This window comes from Papio anubis, chromosome 6 (genome assembly GCF_008728515.1).
Source record: "Papio anubis isolate 15944 chromosome 6, Panubis1.0, whole genome shotgun sequence".
NCBI classification, from domain to species: domain Eukaryota; kingdom Metazoa; phylum Chordata; class Mammalia; order Primates; family Cercopithecidae; genus Papio; species Papio anubis.
In genome coordinates, this window is record NC_044981.1 from 50,850,928 (window position 1) to 50,868,725 (window position 17,798).

Consider the following 17,798-nt stretch of genomic DNA (forward strand, 5'->3'; position numbering starts at 1 on the left):
GCAGCATGCTGCACTCTGGCTACCTCCTTTAAAAAGTAACAACCATATCCTTTGTGGAATTATTATAGAAGTAATTTAATATGGAAGGAAAATGATTGCATTAAAAAGATAATTCATTTAAATATTAACTTTGGGAGCATATCTATCTATGGTAAGGGCTTTTGTTACATAACAGGATTCTCACTGGAAAAGGTATTCACTATATTTTAAGATTGCAGGAGGTCCAGACCATATGGAAGGCTACAGAATAACAGCTGAAATTTTATTATGATTTCTAAAATATTTCCACATCTATATGAGCTTCTAAACTACGAGGTAAGTAAGGCCAAACAGGTCTCCATTGAACTAGGAAACACTAGAAAGGTAGAGTGACTGGTTTGAAGCCACACAACTAGTTATAACGTTTAAACTCATTTTTCCTTCAGATAAATTCACGGTCCAGCCAATCAGAAACATCAGCACCAAATACTTGCAGAGCTTTTTACAGCAAATGAAGCACTTTTATGCATTATGTACACTTTGACATAATCTTTTAACTTTTGATCCTAATATCTCATGCATAGCTAGGGTTGCATCATTTCTTTTTGAGTTAAAGCGATTTCACTCCACTCACATCCTTGGATGCAAAATAAAGAATTCATTGCATCACAGAGGCTTCTCAGAACCCCAAAGTTCATTGTCCATGGACCCTTGGTGGCTGGATTATAAAGTCAAGTCCTACTCTCCAGTCAGTTTCCTGAAAATATGTTTGGATCCTTGGATGAGAAAGGCCTGCCAAATCTCAAATCCTCCCTTTTATCTTTTGATGGGATTGTCAGTTTAAACAGTCAGCTTTCCCAGGGATTTTGACAAGAGATATGAACTTGAACATGGGATTTTAAAAATGTTTCTCTGCCATATGAAACAGTTTTGCAGACTTAATAGAAAGCACAAAAAAATCGTTAATTATTTCTTAAAGCAATATATGCTTGCTTATTAAAGAAACTAGAAAAGTAGGAAGAAAAGATAATCCTCGGACCCATCAGTAAACTAAAATCCCTGTTACGGAAAAATAAGACTTATGTCAAAATATTGTCAATGGTAAAAGGTATAGCAGTGTCATGCAAAGATTCCTGAAAAAAACAGATACTGTAAACTAGAATTTTTTTTTTTTTTTTTTTTTTTTTTTTGGAGAGGGTGTCTTGCTCAGAGTCTGTTGAGTGCAGTGGCTGACCTGGCTCACTGCAAGCTCCGTCTCCCGGGTTCACGCCATTCTCCTGCCTCTGCCTCCCGAGTAGCTGGGACTACAGGTGCCCGCCACCACGCCCAACTGATTTTTTGTATTTTTAGTAGAGACGGGGTTTCACCGTGTTAGCTAGGATGGTCTCGATATCCTGACCTCGTGATTCGCCCGCCACAGCCTCCCAAAGTGCTGGGAATACAGGCGTGAGCCACCGCGCCTGGCCGTAAACTAGAAATTTTAAGCAGCCTAGTTAGTACTTTATTCTCTAAGTTACAAAATCAACCGTCTGGGTCAGTTTACAGGAGTACCGAGACAGTGACATTACACTCCCTTCTGACATTACATTATATAGGTAATTTGATGATGATGTGGCTGATACTGTCTCATTAATCCAAGCCAATGATACATTATCTCTCATGTTGAAAGAATTGTGTGAAATGTTTCTCCTGAATCAAGCTCTCAGAGAGGACTGTGCTAGAAATACCTTCACTGGAGGTAAGGACTGGCCTGTTGAACCAGGGAGTATTCATTGACAGCCCTTCCACATTGAGCACTACTAGGTATCAGCCTCTGTTCTAGGCACCCGGGATACAGGAATGAACAAAACACTAATTCCTGCCCTTATGGAGAAACAGTGAACCAAATCAATAAATTATATATTAGAAGGTGATGGTGCCAAGGAGAAACAGAGAGCAAGGAAGAGAGATAGACTGGAGGAGTGGGTAAGTGCGCCATTTTAAACAGGATCGGGGAAGAATACCAAGAAAGGTGATGGAGCCAGCTCTGTTTCTCACCCAGGCAAAGGGAAGAAGTACAAGGGCTCTGAGCCCAGGGCATGCCAGGAATGGCCAGGAGGCCATTGTGAACAGAGAAGGAGAGTACAGCAGAAGAAGAGAACAGGTTGTAGAGGTCTTGTGAAGACTTTTGCTTTTACTGTGACTTTGGGAATGGGGTATGTGGGGAAGAATTCTGTCCAAGGAAATTCAGGGTAGCTATCTATCTATATGTATTAGTTACTAATTGCACATTACTTTGCCTTTAGAAAACAGAGTAAATTCTATTTCCTGCAATATGCACAAAACCAGATTGGCATCAAGTTATTCCATGTGTAGGCCTGCCCCAGCAAACTGTTCCTGTGGCCACACTCTCATGCTTGCAGAATTCTTCCCAGATTCCTCCCAGAGCCTTTTTAAAGTGCCCAGAATGTTGACCTCTGCTACCGACATAGTCTTTGAATGTTTTCTCATTCTTTGGACACTAGTTTGTACTCTGGATAATCCTCTGGGCAGAAATGGAATGACATGTCTAGGGCAGAGCCTGTAAATTGGGGATAATAACAGTTTACATTATCTAGTACTCACCACTTGCCAAGAACTGAGCCGAGCTGTTTTCCTAGATTCTTTCATTTAACCCTCATAGTAGCCCTGTGAGGTAGGCACTAATATTGCCTCCATTTTGCAAATGAGGAAACTGAGGCATAAAGTAAATTTGCCCACAACTACTTGGCTCTTAAGTAATGGAATCATCTCACAGACACTCAGGCCTTTGAATCCAGAGTCTATATTCTTAGCCACTAAAATTAAGTGAGTGTAGAAGATTCTTTTGTCTAACTTCTCACATTGTCACTTGTGCGAACCAGACAAAGTTTAAGAGGGAAGTGTAACGTAGATTTCCATCTCCCCACCCCTGATAAATGAAGTAAACCTAAGGATGCAGTTCTCATTTTATTTCTAGACACTTTAGCCAAGCAAAAGTCCTTATACTGTTATTGTTGAATGGTACCAAGGCTGAGATTCCTAAGTGTATTTTGTGCTAGAATACAACATGGAGCTACTCACATTACGAACAGTCTCAGAAGCCCTCTGTAATGACCTGAAGGATCTGAAGGACAGAAACTCACTTTGAGAACCACTGACTTCAAATTATTTTCGCATGCTTCTCTAATGTTTATAAAATGACTCTAGTGAATACTTTCTCATCTTTAGGACCTTTTAATGTATCTTATTCCTCATTAAAATAAATTTGAGCATGATTCCAGGCTAAACCAATTTCTTAAAGACAACAATGGCAACATGCAAAATATCTCCATCTAGTGTTTTTTCTTTTCTAAACAAGGACAAATTATCTTAGAATCTGACTGATTTTACTCCAGGAAAAATACCTTTGCACACAGGACCCGGCACAAAATTTGTATTCAGAAAGTGCTAGTGGTAATCACACAGTCATTATTTCTTTTTCTTTTCTTTTCTTTTTTTTTTTTTTTTGAGACGGAGTTTTGCTCTTGTTGCCCAGGGTAGAGTCCAACGGCGCAACCTCAGCTCGCCACAACCTCCACCTGCCAGGTTCAGGCAATTCTCCTGCCTCAGCCTCCCGAGTAGCTGGGATTACAGGCATGTGCCACCATGCCCGGCTAATTTTGTATTTTTAGTAGAGACCAGGTTTCTCCATGTTGGTCAGGCTGGTCTCGAACTCCCGACCTCAGGTGATCCACCCACCTCAGCCTCCCAAAGTGGTGGGATTACAGGCATGAGCCACTGCACCCAGCCCACAGTCATTATTTCTATCATTTCACGCTGAGCAGGGTATTGTGAGTCCTGCACAAATTCATCCACACTCTCCATGGGCTCCCAGACGTCTCACCAGAACAGGAGCTCTATATCCTTGAGAGGGATTTTTCTCCACCCACAACAGAATAAGATGTAGTTCATCTTCCCCCGGGAAATGGGGGATTTCTTGCTTTCCTCCACATTCCTTCCCTGACATTCAGTCTCCATGATCACAGACTCTCCCAGGCATTAGGAAGAACCTTGCATTGGTACACACACATAGCACCCAGACATTCTGGCAGCACCGCCCTTTCTCACTATGGCCCCAAGTGTTCTCAGACTACAGAAGAAACCCTATGGGTCCACGTACTCATTTTTTCTACCTCTTGATTCCCATCTATTATGTGTTTGTGTCCCTTAGATATATTGAAATCCTAAACCCTGCTACCTCAATTAGTGACCTTATTTGGAGACAAGGTAGTTGTACATGTAAGCAGTTAAGATGAGGTCATACTGGACTATCTCTTAATTCATTATGATTGGTGTCCTTATAAGAAGAGGAGAAGACACAGAGAAAGACAGCCATGTGAAGACACAGAGACACATACAGGGGAGAGCACCATGTGACAATGGAGGCAGAAATGGGAGTTATGTATCTGCAAGCTAAAGAGTGCCAAGGATTGCTGGTAATAAGCAGAAGCTAGGGGATGGAGTGTGTGGGTTAGGGTGTTGGGCAGGCAGAGCGAGAGAATGGCCTTGCCAGCACCCTGATTTCAGACTTCTAGCCTTTGGAACTGTGACAGAAAAAAATTCTGTTTTAAGCCACCTAGCTTGTGGTACTTTGTTATGATGATCCTAGAAAACTTAATACAGCATCCAGGGCCAACCTCAGTTTTTACCTCCCTGTGAAATTGACACAGCTTTTCCTAACGAGTGGCTCTTGGTCTCTCAACTCCTTCCCCCCCATCTATACCCTATTAAAGGGAGAAATGGGATTTGCAGATCTCAGAAGAGATACAGATGGGAAGCTTATCACATGTAGGAATACAATAGAACCTCTGTGGTAGGGAGTTAAGTACAGAGAAAACGTTGTGAACAGCCAGTTTCAGTGTGGCTGTGTTTCCCATCTGAGTCTACCCTGTGTAAGCAGGTGCTCCTGGGTTGCACCTTGGCAACTTCCCACCTGGGTCTTTGCCTCTACTCTTGGTACTCACAACCAACTCATCTACCTGCAAGCACCTTCATCTTTGGGTGCAAAGGTTTTATATTCACTGTCTGCCTCGCATTCTAGTGGTGATTTTTTAAAAAATAGTAAACCAAACAAATAGGGAAAAGACCATGGCTCCGCGGAAAGCTGCAGCCGTCTAGCCTCCTCTGTGGCCCACCAGAAAGCCGTTGTGCTCTTTTCATAAACTCTATCTTGAAAAGAGATTAGCTGCCCTCCTACCCTCTAAAAGGATCTGGGTGTGTGTGTGTGTGTGTATGTGAGAGATGTTTATTCAGAGTTGGTGGGTAGGGGGCGTGCATAAAAAGGAAAGAAAGACTTAAGTCACACAAACCAAACCCTTCTACATGTTGCATTCTCTAAAGTACCCAACATATTTCCCCCCTTTCTCCTTTCTTTTTACCTTAATCTGTCTTTAATTTTCCATGATTTTTCCAATTCCCAGTCACTGACCAAACTGTCCATTTATCATGCTCCCCCAGACAGCGGTAATAGCAAACAGTCAGTGAGCGCTTACTACATGCCAGGCACTACAGTAAGTGCTAACATATATGAACTCAGTTCATGCTCACAACAACCTTGTGAATTGGGAATAACAATTATTATTCGTGTTTGTGGCTATTAAAATGTTAAGAAACTTCTGCAGGGTCACAGAGCTGGTAAGTGATAGGATTTGTACCTCTGCAGTCTGACTCTGCAGTCCATACTTTTTTAAAAATATTTTTTATTATGAAAAACCTTGAACATATACAAAAGTAGATAGAATTGTACGATGAATTCCCATGTAATCACATACACAATTATCAAATCATGGGGAATCTAGTTTCATCTATATCCCTACTCACTTGCTTCTGTCCATATTATTTTGAAGCAAATCCCAGATATAATTTTTTCTACAACACATGCTTTTTATGTATCCTTAAAAGATGAAGAGTCTTTAAACAAGAATATGATATCATTATCATGTCTAAAAAACTGAAGAACAATTCCTTACCATCAAATATCCTGTGTTTGAATTCCCAATGGTCTCATGTCATAATTATTTTAAAGTATTTAGTTTAAATCAGGATCCCAGTAGGACCCACACATTGCAATTGGTTGACTTTTGACTTACATCTCTTTTTAATCTATAGGTTTCCCTTCTACCTCAGTCTTTTTACTCCTTTCCAATTCAGTTGTTGGCAAAACAGAATCATTTGTCCTGAAGAGTTTCCTACAGTCCACACACTTTACCGCTATATCATTCTGCCTTTGGGGTACTATATTGTAGACTTTTCATTCCATAGATTTTAGAGAGGGGAAAACTCAATGGAGTGATTTCTAGTCTCACTGGAGCTTTCATGAACTACATGAAATTATAAGTACATGTGAATATGTGCATTTTAGGGAACCATAGTGCAAAACTCTTACAAGATTTTAAAAATGATCCCATGACCCTCAATCAATCAATGATCATTAGCTCTGGTCCTGGCTTTTCATTTTAGAGATGAAAAGCAGGAGACTTGGGTAAGTAAATTGTCCAAACTCACACAAATATTCTTAACAGGACAGGAATGTGGCTCTCAGGACCTAACCTGCTCCACTTTCTGTTTCATGCTGCATATGTGAAAGGGGAAAAGGAAAAGTGGTTTGAGGTGCTCAATAGAAGGTGTCAGTTTCACCACTGTTTCAAAGTTGTCATTTACCTGAATTAATGAATTCACTTCTTGTCCACATTTGGAATCTAAAACTGTAGTCAATATTACTACCACAACATTCTCACACTTCTCTTTCTCCCTATTATTGAGAGTTTTATTATGCCAGAGATGTCTCACAACCAGGATGCCAAGATCAATGATCTGTCTTGAGCTAAATGAGGACTATCTTTCCTAGATGTGAGAGGATTGAGGTGGAGTGTAAGAATACTCAATTGGGAACCAGTCATTGATTGATAGTTCCTTGATCTCTTTTGGTCTGGAGATTTCTCATTAGTAAAATGAGCTAACTGGATTGTGTCAATTACTTTTCAAGCATTTTGGCTGTGACCACAATATACTCTCACTATGAATGTATACGTATGTATGTATCTTGAAAAAACTTTCACTGAATTATTCTTACAAACAAAATGGAATGCATCTGGATAATTTCTATTCTATTCTTTTTTAAAAATAATTCTGGTTGTGGTCACAACCTATTAAGTTGATTGTAAGAACTGCTAAAGAAATCTGCAGCAGTTTGAAAAATACTTTCCCAGGTGACCTCTGAGTCATTCATTCATTAACTGTAGTAGGTCAGTCATTTTACAGCTATTTAATGGGCATCTATGTAGTGCTAAGCACTGTGATGAGAGTTAGGAAAATGGCAATGAAAAAACGAAGACCCTCTTATGACGGTTATATGCTGTGAAGTATGTTTGATCAGCTTTGACAAGGAAAGAGAATTCCAACGGAATCAGCTAAAGTTATTGAATAGGTTGGACTTAAGGGAGGAAAAAGCAGAAATACAGGTTTTTCCAAACCCCAAGCAGGAGCCCACATCAAGACTAAAATAGTCTAGACCCAAATGATGTAATTTTTGTGTCAAATGAAGATCTCCTGTGGATCCTAAATCTAATTACTGGATGTTTCTCCTTTTCCCATACTTTGCAAAGATCGAAGTGGTTGACGGGGCCCTCTTTTTAGATAAACTATTTCAGAGGCCATGGAGTGTTGGAAAAGAATGCTAGAGAGCACTCTGACTGAGGGACACCCCCTGGCCATCTTATCCCCATATTCACGTGCTCACCACACCCACACCCCCAGTACCTGCAAAACCTGCTGGTATGTAATTGGTTGTTTTCTTTTCCAGAAATTTTGCTGTACCATTTTTATCCAGCAGAGGGAAGCAGAACACCAAAATCACTGCAGAAATAGTCCAGGACACACGCACACACAGCCCTTTGGTATTTTTTGTCCTGTGAATTTAGGTACTATAAAAATAAGAATGTCACAGTTTTGAAAACAAATTCTGGGTAAAGCCAGCTATGGGCAAAATGCTGAAAGAGGAGAGGTTTATTTTAGCTGACTACTTATGGCCTATCCCATCAGGATTGCCTGGAAGACATCACCCAGCTCACAAGGCCCTCTTTCAGGCTTGGCTCCTGGCAGTCTGACCTTTCAATTTTTTTCCATTCCCCAAGTTTTGGAACACCTGCTAAAATCATGCAATATTTCTGTGGTCTTCTGAGTCAGGCTTTATGCAATGGCCTTTCAATCACGGCATTTCCTACTTTAACTGCCAGGAATGGTCAGTTTCTTGTCCTCTTTTATATATTCCACAAACTGGGAAATGGTGGGTACAAACTGAAGTGCAATGTATGGTAAGTGGTCATGTAGACTGGAGTGCAGTGGCACGATCTCTGTTCACTGCAACCTCTGCCTCCCCAGTTCAAGCGATTCTCCTGCCTCAGCCTCTTGAGTAGCTGGGACTACAGGCATGCGCCACCACGCCCAGCTAATTTTTTTATTTTGAGTAGAGACAGGTTTTCGCCAGGCTGGTCTCAAAATCCTGGCCTCATGTGATCGGCCCACCTCGGCCTCCCAAAATGCTGGGGTTGCAGGCATGAGCCACTGCAGCCGACTGGGATACAAACTCTTAATCATAGCAGACCTTCTGAAGATCCAGGTACCTTTCTGAATCCCTACCTTTCCTCCCACCCCACTTCTTTACAGACTTGTCCCTGTGCCTTTTAACACTGATGCAGTACTGTCTGACTTCCCCTCCTCAGAGATGATAGCATTTTTAGGAGGCCATAGACCAACAGAAGTTGTTTTCATGCATTTCTGGGGTCCGAAAGTAGTTAAAACAAACCCCTTAGCCATTTAACTGGTGTGCTTTTCTGGAGAGAAAGGCATGAGCAGAGAGCACTCCTCAAATAGAAACAGATGCGATAATGGACAATAGGCCTGGGCATGACTCAGCCTTTCCAGTTCCACACGCTCCTTCCCTACCCAACCCAGGAATATAGATCCAAGTGCAACCATGCACTTAGTCAAGAAGGGCTCTTCAAAGTGTGTCCTAATGCCATGAAATTTACTTTTATTAACAGAGTGGGTAGGGAGGGATCATGGAACTTGTAACAGTTTAAGGTTATCATGAAGAGTCAGCAAGAATTACAGTAACGCGTGATTCTGGGTAATCAGCACCAATGAGGTGGAGAGAAGTGGGAGAGGTGCCTTATCTTTGAAAGTTTAAACTTGCCATCTTTTTTTTATTTTCTTCTTTTTTTGAGATGGAGTTTCACTCTTGTTGCCCAGGCTGGAGTGCAATAGCGCAACCTTGGCTCACTGCAACCTCTGCCTCCTGGGTTCAAGCGATTCTCATGCCTCAGCCTCCCAAGTAGCTGGGATTACAGGCGCCCACCACCACGCCCGGCTAATTTTGTATTTTTAGTAGAGGTGGGGTTTCACTATGTTGTCCAGGCTGGTCTTGAACCCCTGACCTGAAGTTATCCACCCGCCTTGGCCTCCCAAAGTGCTGGGATTACAGGCGTGAGCCACTGCACCCAGCAAACTTGCCATCTTGACATATTCCTCCAGTGACTGGCATCCATCCTCGGTTGGTGTCTAAGGTATAATACAACAGACAGGTACTTTAAACGTTTTCAGTAACTTCCACAATGCTAACCAATGTTTTAGGGAAAGGATTACATTTCTTTTTTTAAAAATAATTTAAGCAAGTTTTTTTTTTTTTTTTTTTTTTTTTTTGAGACTGAGTCTGGCTCTGTCGCCCAGGCTGGAGTGCGGTGGCCGGATCTCAGCTCACTGCAAGCTCCGCCTCCCGGGTTCACGCCATTCTCCTGTCTCAGCCTCCCGAGTAGCTGGGACCACAGGCGCCCGCCGCTTCGCCCGGCTAGTTTTTTGTATTTTTTAGTAGAGACGGGGTTTCACCTTGTTAGCCAGGATGGTCTCGATCTCCTGACCTCGTGATCCGCCCGTCTCGGCCTCCCAAAGTGCTGGGATTACAGGCTTGAGCCACCGCGCCCGGCTAAGCAAGTTTTGTAAAAAGCACCAAAGGCAAAAAAACTTCATTGAAGTTTTTAAAAAATGTATTCAACTGCTGCATTAAGGTACTGTACTTACAGAAAAAGAAAAAAAGGTTTAAAAAAGGACAAGAACAGGAAACAGATGCAGTAAGGGGAGAAGAGTTAGAAAAGAAACTCTGTGGGCAGGGTATGGTAAGCAGCCATCAATAACTGCCTCAGGTGCCACTTAATGCATTAATGTCCTGGGCCTCCTGAGCATCATGCAAATTAGTGAAACCCAACAGGGGGATTTGCTCTGACAAGCAGCAATAAAAGTAAAGCTGCTGTCTGTATTGGCAGTAAACTACCTGTGACACTGAGATATGCCTTCTGTGTCTGGCTTATTACTCCATCATGTTCCTACAATGGCTTGTCACAAACACCTGTTACAAAAATCAGATTCCTGGCCTCCACGTCAGACCTAATGAATCCAAATCTCTTGGCACCTGGGTTTGGATTACTTTTTAAGTTCCTCAGCAATGATGGATAGCTTTCTTTTTCCCCCCTAAAAATGTTTCAGGAATAGGATTACGTTTGAGAAAAAATAATTTAAGCAAGTTTTGTAAAAAGCTATACCTATGATGCTGACAATATTTCACCTCACTTACCTGCTTCTTTCCCAAGACTTAGTCTTTCTCTTTGAAGGAGCTGTGTTTCTCCTAGTGGTTCTGATCTTTTCATTGAAGCTGCAGGTACAAACGATGGATTGAAGTGACCACCCTTCAATCTCCAGTTCTTCAGTCAACAAATATCAAGTACCTATCAGAGTGCACCCTGTCCTGCAGCAGATATTCAAGGCTCTCCCTACAAGAATGAAGAAGGTGTTTAACTGAAGGGATTGGTGGTAGAATAAAGAGAGCTGGGCGCGGTGGCTCACGCGTGTAATCCCAGAATTTTGGGAAGCGAGTTGGGAGGATTGCTTTAGCCCAGGAATTCGAGACCAGCTCGGGCAACATAGTGGGACATCATCTCTAAGGAAAGAAGGAGGGAAGGAGCGAACGAGGGAGGGAGGGAGGAAGGAAGGAAAGGAGGAAACAAGGAAACAGAGAAAGATTTTTAGAAAGAGTTAAAAGGGGAAAAATACAATGTGGCAGTGGGAGAATTAAGGATGAGATGATTGCATTAGTTCATTGACCATCCCTGAGCAACAGAAACACAATCATGAGTAATCCTCGGCCCCTGCCTACAAGAAGCACGAGTCTAGGTTAGTAGCACTGCCAACCGGACCAACCATTTACACTTCTGTGTGAAATGCGGCAGAGCGGGGAGAAAAGAGCGCCTGAGCTCACAGCGTTGGCGGGGCGCAGTGAGGTCCGCCGGGACTTGGTGGGAGGAGAGAAGGAACGTCCCTCTCTGCAATTCATCTAAGGGCCTGCTCGGACCCCGGATCTCACAGCGAGAACTACCGCCTCACTACACTCGCCTTTCCCCGCGCCACCCAACAGCTCTCACGTCTCATTCTCAGGGAGCGGGGCGGGTCGAAGCGGAAGGGGAGGGGCCGACACAACCACGCCCACTAGCGGCGCTCCAAGGCCGCGGCCCCCTTGCCGCGAGAACGCGGAGTCTCGCGGGCAGCGCACGCGCAAACCTCCTGTGACGCCTGCGCCTCCTGGCTCCGCCCTCCGCTCGTGGGAGTTCCGGATGTTTAGCGTTACCATGGAGCCTGCAGGTGCCCGCGAACGCTGCTTGTCGCCTGGGCAACTGGAGAGGACGAAGCAGGACCTAGGTGGCGGCGGTGGTACCGGCTGCAATGGTGTCCAATCCCGTGCATGGCCTGCCCTTTCTTCCAGGCACGTCCTTTAAGGACTCTACGGTGAGAAGTTATCTGCCAGACTCCCACCTGTCCCCACCTTCCAGCAGCCCAGGAGGGTTCCCCGCTCAGTGCACCTCCATTCCCCTCCACTCAAGTCTGCTCTCCAAACACGTCTTCTGTCCTGACCTTGTTCTTTCTTCTCGGCCGAACTTCTGCCGTTCTTCCCTAGCCAGCTTCATCCTTCCTCTCCAGTCCTTTGCCCTCCGCCTCATCCGTTTCTAGTTTTTTCCCCCACTCCATCTTGGCAGTGTGTTGGCGCCTTCATTCTCATCCCGTTAGCCGCGTTCTTTCTTACGGCTCTGTTCCTCCAACCCGCTGCCTCTTTTCCCTTTAGATCACTGTTTCCCCCACCCTACTCCCAAGCTATCTGGGCCCTCTCCCTAGCTCATTCTCTCACATCATAACCTGTCTCCGTCTGCCTCCACCCTTAAAACCCTCCGCCACTATGCACCTTCATCCTCATTCCCACAGGTCCATCATTCCCGCCCCACCTGCTTCCTCTTCTGAATCCTGTACCCGATAGTCTCTCCCACTCCCAGCTCCATTTCCTGTTTTGTATGTATATCGATTCCGCTCCTCTTCTTTCCGCCAGGTCTTTTTCCTTTCTTCTTTATGCTTGCTTCCAACCCCATTCTTTTCTCTCCATCTTCTACCTTTTCCATAATTTAGTCCCGTCCTCTCCCCATTCTTTTCTTTCTCCATTCGGTTTTTCCCCCAAAGCTTGCTCACCTTCCTCCCAAACCATCTTTCCCTGCTTTGTAAGAGATATTCCTTTCCAGTTCCCTCAAGAATTGATTAGTTGCTGTTTATTCTTCCCCGGCTCTATTCTTTTTATTCTAACGTTTTTGTAAAAAGATTCCTGTTTAGATTTTGTTTTGCTCATTCCCCCAACCTTGTGTTTTTATTTGCATTTTCTAGACAAAATTTTTTAAAAAGCAGCAGCAGCTTGGATTCTTTTTTTTTTTTTTTTAACTCTTGCCACAGTTTAGCTCTTAAAATTATTTAGTATTTGTTTTAATCCTAACAGGGCTACTGAAATATGTGCTGAAAAATCAATAATGAGATTCAGTAGACTGATCATCACAGATGACCTAACAGTAGTTTATGTTTATATAGTTTAATACTTTAAACTCTTACCTTCCTCTCCAGCTTCACAAAGTTAAGATAAAATATTTTGTCAATTTATTTTCTTTGGAAGAATGAATTTAGAATGAAATCGAAAGTTTGGTGAGAGAATTTGTATTCTGAATCTCTTTGTAATTATCTCTGCATTAAGACAAAATATCATAGATTTTTAGTTTCAGTGGATTTTTCAGTTTTATGTCATTTAGAAAATGTTGTAGGCACTTGCCTGCCCTATACAGGATGAGCTTAAGCTTTTGGTGTTGGTGAGTATAGACAGGGCTGAGTTGATACAGGAAATTACGGAGGCGTGGATGGAAGTGCAAAGCTCTAAAAACATTGCTGTATTACAAGTAAGATGAACTGTGCATTGGACATATTTCAGATTTTAAATACACTGACCAAGTGTCAACCAATTTGCCCTATTTGAAATTTGAAAAGCATCGTCAGTATATCTTCAACAGTGAAGGACTGAATATGTATGAATGTAATTCTAAAGACATGCAGATAAGAAGTTAAAAACTTTTTAAAGGGGAATGGGAAAATGATTAAAAAAAAAAAAAAGACACACAGAAGGTGAACCATAATGGACAAGTGGGGTGGAAAGGGCCGAGGTTGCCTTTCCTGGTGTGTCTGTGAGTTATGGCTGAATGATGGTAGAGACATTTATCTAAAACAAAGAAATAAACTGAAGTTACTGATGTTGCTTCTGTCTTTGGTGGTGGAAGAAGAGCTTGAAGTAAAATTACCAATGTAATTTGGTAATAAATTACCCAATGAGTAATAAATTACCCAATGAGGATGTCAACTCAGCGCATTTTGTTCTGTATCATGTTTACTATGTACCTGGAGCAGTCCCTGTCAACTGACTTGTGACTCTGAATACATGACCTTTAAAAACAAATGTCCGAGTTTATAACCCTTTTAGCAAAAGAAGTTTATTCTGTTGTACCTTTCATGTTAGTACAGTTCTTGAAAGATGGTAGGTTGGGCTCTAAAGCAATTAGGATGTAGAAAGTTTTTTTCATAAAAATATATTTTATGATTAATCCTAAATTGTATCTATGTAACTTTATATATTTGAATGTTATATATATAAAATTTTGAAAGCATCCTCACAACAGAAAAAGGAAAACCATTAACATAACCTCTAATTTGCCTTTCTACTCTTTTTTATGTAATCTTTTAAATAAAAATGTGTTCATTGTAAAAAATCAACATAATTTAGAAATGTATAATACAGAGGACCAAACCAGTCTCTTCATGCACATATTTCTATGCTTATAACTGTAGTATTCATATAATTTTATATGTTGCTTTTTCAGGCTTATTAAATCATAAATATTTTCACTAGGTTGCCACATGATCTTTAAAATCAATATTTTAATGACAGCACCATAATCCATTGAGTGAGTTTTCGATCATTTACTCATGTCTTCATGTGACTGTCTTTTAGATTGTCTTCAACATTTACCATTGTAATAGGCAGCTTCAGGCATATAGCTCTTTCTCATAATTCTGGGTCATATTCTTAAATAAATGGTCAGGGGTAGAATTGAGTTCAAGACTTTAAATATATACCATCCAGTTGCTTTCCAAAGAGTTGTAAGAATGTATCACTGTCATTGTGACAAGGGGAACATGTAAAAATAAATTTATTGCATGTAAAAATAAAATTCACAGAACCATATCTTCTAGGTTCTACAGTTTTTATGGCCACCAGATATCAGATGAAAAACATGAGAAGACTAGTGAAAAACTTAAGAGTATAGATGAGATACTCTTTTAATTTCTCGTGCAAGATGAATTGATAGTTAAATTGGGCATTACAGAGCAGGGCTTTAAATTTTACTTTAAGCTCAGGCGGCTAGTTCGCTCCTTGTTCTTGTTCAAGTGTTATAACTTAAAATACAGAATCTTTTAAGGTAGGTAAGCTTTTTTTTTTTTTTTTTTTTTTTTTTTTTTTGAGACAGAGTCTCACTGTCGCCCAGGCTGGAGTGCAGTGGTTCAATCATAGCTTATTGCAGCTTGGACCTCCCCGGCTCAAGTGATCCTTCCGCCTCAGCCTCCCAAGTAGCTGGGACTATAATAGGCACAAGCCACCACACCCAGCTAATTTATTTATTTTTTTTAGTTTTAGTAGAGGCAGGGTCTTGTTGCCCAGGCTGGTCTTGAACTCCTGGGCTGAAGTGATTCTCCCTCTTCAGCCTCCTAGAGTGCTGGGATTATAGGCATGAGCCAGCATGCCCAGCCTTAATATTGGTAAGCTTCTTGGTGTAAGTTTCATGATGCTTATAAGCAAATATTTAAGTTATATTTTTAAAAGTTAATTTTTTTTAACCTAAAAAATATTTGTCTAATGTTATTAATGACACACTTCTTTTCTTCAGAAAACAGCCTTCCATAGAAGCCAGACGCTGGGCTACAGGAACGGCTATGCAATTGTTCGACGTCCAACAGTTGGGATAGGCGGAGACCGGCTCCAGTTCAACCAGCTGTCCCAGGCTGAGCTGGATGAGTTGGCCAGTAAGGCACCAGTCTTAACTTATGGCCAGCCTAAACAAGCCCCACCTGCGGATTTTATTCCTGCACATGTGGCTTTTGACAAAAAGGTATCATCTGGAATTTTAGGGTACCCCTTGAATTAGGGTCTGAGAGCCAACTGCTTGCAGAAAAGTTAAAACAGTAAACCACAGAATTTCCAAAGTGCTCTGAGGAGAAAATTGTTCAAATGCCTTAACCCTTAGTCATGGACAGCTGAACTCAGGCTAAAAAGAGGCTTTCTTTAGTCAGGAAGCTGATTATAGGGAGTAAAGTAATTCCCTGTAGCCTTCACCGGACTATTTTCCAAATGCAGTTAAAGAAGAGTTGGCTATAATTTTGAATTCCTGAATTTATATTCTACGTTTATCAGCCATGTGTTTTCCACTTTTTAAAGGTACTGTATTCTGTAATGGGGACATATCTAATCTCCATGAGATGCAGAATATCATAATGAAAACAATGACTCCATCTATTGTCAGTTTTTTGCAGGCAGTCTCCATAAGTTGTTTTTCAGGGAACATTTCATGTTTGATATTACATAACCAATGGGTGGTATAACATTTTTGTTTGTTTCTCATTTATCTTTATGTTTTTGCAATGTGAGTTTCCTCATTTCCATCTGTTGACATTACCACATCATTCTTGTTTTTCCTTGTCAATGAGCCTCCTCTTTTCACTAAAGTGACCTAGCCCTGACCATGTAGCAGAATCACTGGCGAGATTTTTAAGAAAATTACATGTTATTCCAACCCTCATCAATTCTAATTTCCAGATGAGCTTTATGTGTAACTGGTTCTGAGAACTACTGATCAGTTTTGATAAGCTAGCTTTCCTAATTTACTCTTAGTCTGTGTCTTTTCTTGTCTTAATTGTTATGTTATCATTCCTGTTAAATGCCTGTAACATTTTCATCCAGCTAACCAACTTTTATTGAGTACCTGTTGTAAGCTAGAGGCTGGGGAGGAGCTATGCCATTTACATTGATAACCACTTATTTTTGAACAGTTTTAATCTCTCAACTAGAATCCATATCATTTCCTCTTTCCCACTTAACTCATTTATAGGGACACATTCACATATGCATTCATAGGCCGAACCTAAACATCCATGAAACAGTATGATTTATATAATTGGATATATCTTTTCCTTTTGCTTGTTTCTTTTGTTTATTTGTGGCTCTGACAGGCACTGCAAAATCAGCAGAGAAGGGAGAGGGCTGAAAATATAAGAGAGAAGTGGGATAGGCACTAAATAATTACCAAGATATGAATCCTGGTATGTTTAATTTTTACCGAAAAGAATAGTAAGTAACTGTAATAAAGTAGAAGGTGATAAAGTGATACCTGTCGTAAGAAAGTATTAGTAAAATTCAGCAGAGAAATTGTGTTTGAGTAGGAAATAGGCTTCCTATGTTTTGTTTTTCTATGTTATTTTACACTAATTGTTGTTACTTACTTTGTACTTATTTAATATTCATAATTCATTTCTTTAAGGATAGTGCACATAAAATACTATTTTTATTTTCCAATTCATTTTACTTGGATTATCACAATTTCTAGATAAATGAGCCTTAGCGTAGATAATGGGGTAGAGAGAAGCTAAATGCATGGCTTTGAAACTAAGTTTGTTTGTTTATAATAAGGGAATTATGGTTTCTCTGAATTAAATGAAGGTTCTAATTTTTTTAGGAATATCTGGAGGTCCACATAATAGCCAACATATTTGTTTATATTTTGGAAATTCTTAGGACTGTTCCTCATAAACAGAATATAACTTCATTTCTTACTTAGGTAATAAAGACCAGGACATCTATTCCAAGTGCCCTCATCTTTTCCCCTTGCTCCCATATAATTCCGGCATCACCCACTATATTCTGTTTCCCAGACTGACCTCTAGCTCTTTATTTCTGATGTTCTTCTTTCATCTTTTTCATCTTCAAGTTTCATATTATTTCTATTTCAGACGCTCTAGTGACTACTTCTCTAGCAAGAGTCATATCATCCTGTCCTCTTTCTATAATATCTTGTGACTCCTTTAAGCAAGAGAACTTTGTTTCTCACTTGACTGCCAAATCACTTACAATCTGACTTCTCCCTACCCACAGCCCCAACATACTTTTTCCTAGGCAGCCAGTGCTGTCCCTTTTACCAGATCTGGAGAGGTTTACTTTGCCAGCATTCTCTTTGGCCTGTTTGTGCCACCTGACACTGTTGACCCTCCCTCCCTTCTTGAAACTGCTCTTCTTTTGCCTCCATGACTCTCGTTTTCCTCCTCCTTTCTATGTG

General features: G+C 41.1%; 1 protein-coding gene and 1 long non-coding RNA gene across 5 annotated transcripts in view; one reads left to right on the forward strand and one right to left on the reverse strand.

The window, feature by feature from the left end:
* Nucleotides 1-9,422: 9,422 nt before the first annotated feature.
* On the reverse strand, nucleotides 9,423-11,506 carry LOC103883724. Its single transcript, XR_646058.4, has 3 exons — nucleotides 11,266-11,506; nucleotides 10,643-10,838; nucleotides 9,423-9,576 (listed from the first exon to the last, which is right to left on the reverse strand). It is a non-coding gene; the product is annotated as an uncharacterized LOC103883724 (long non-coding RNA).
* A 68-nt stretch (nucleotides 11,507-11,574) lies between these two features.
* EFHC1 (EF-hand domain containing 1) overlaps nucleotides 11,575-17,798 on the forward strand; it is a 79,494-nt gene continuing 73,270 nt past the window's right edge. For 2 of the 4 annotated variants that reach the window (XM_009205372.3, XM_009205374.3), the window contains exons 1-2: nucleotides 11,575-11,847; nucleotides 15,360-15,581. In XM_009205372.3, the coding sequence (XP_009203636.2) occupies nucleotides 11,785-11,847; nucleotides 15,360-15,581 (285 nt within the window). In that variant the 5' untranslated portion in view covers nucleotides 11,575-11,784. The remainder of the gene's footprint in view (nucleotides 11,848-15,359; nucleotides 15,582-17,798) is intronic. The other 2 variants (XM_009205373.4, XM_009205375.4) reach the window with 2 other exon arrangements.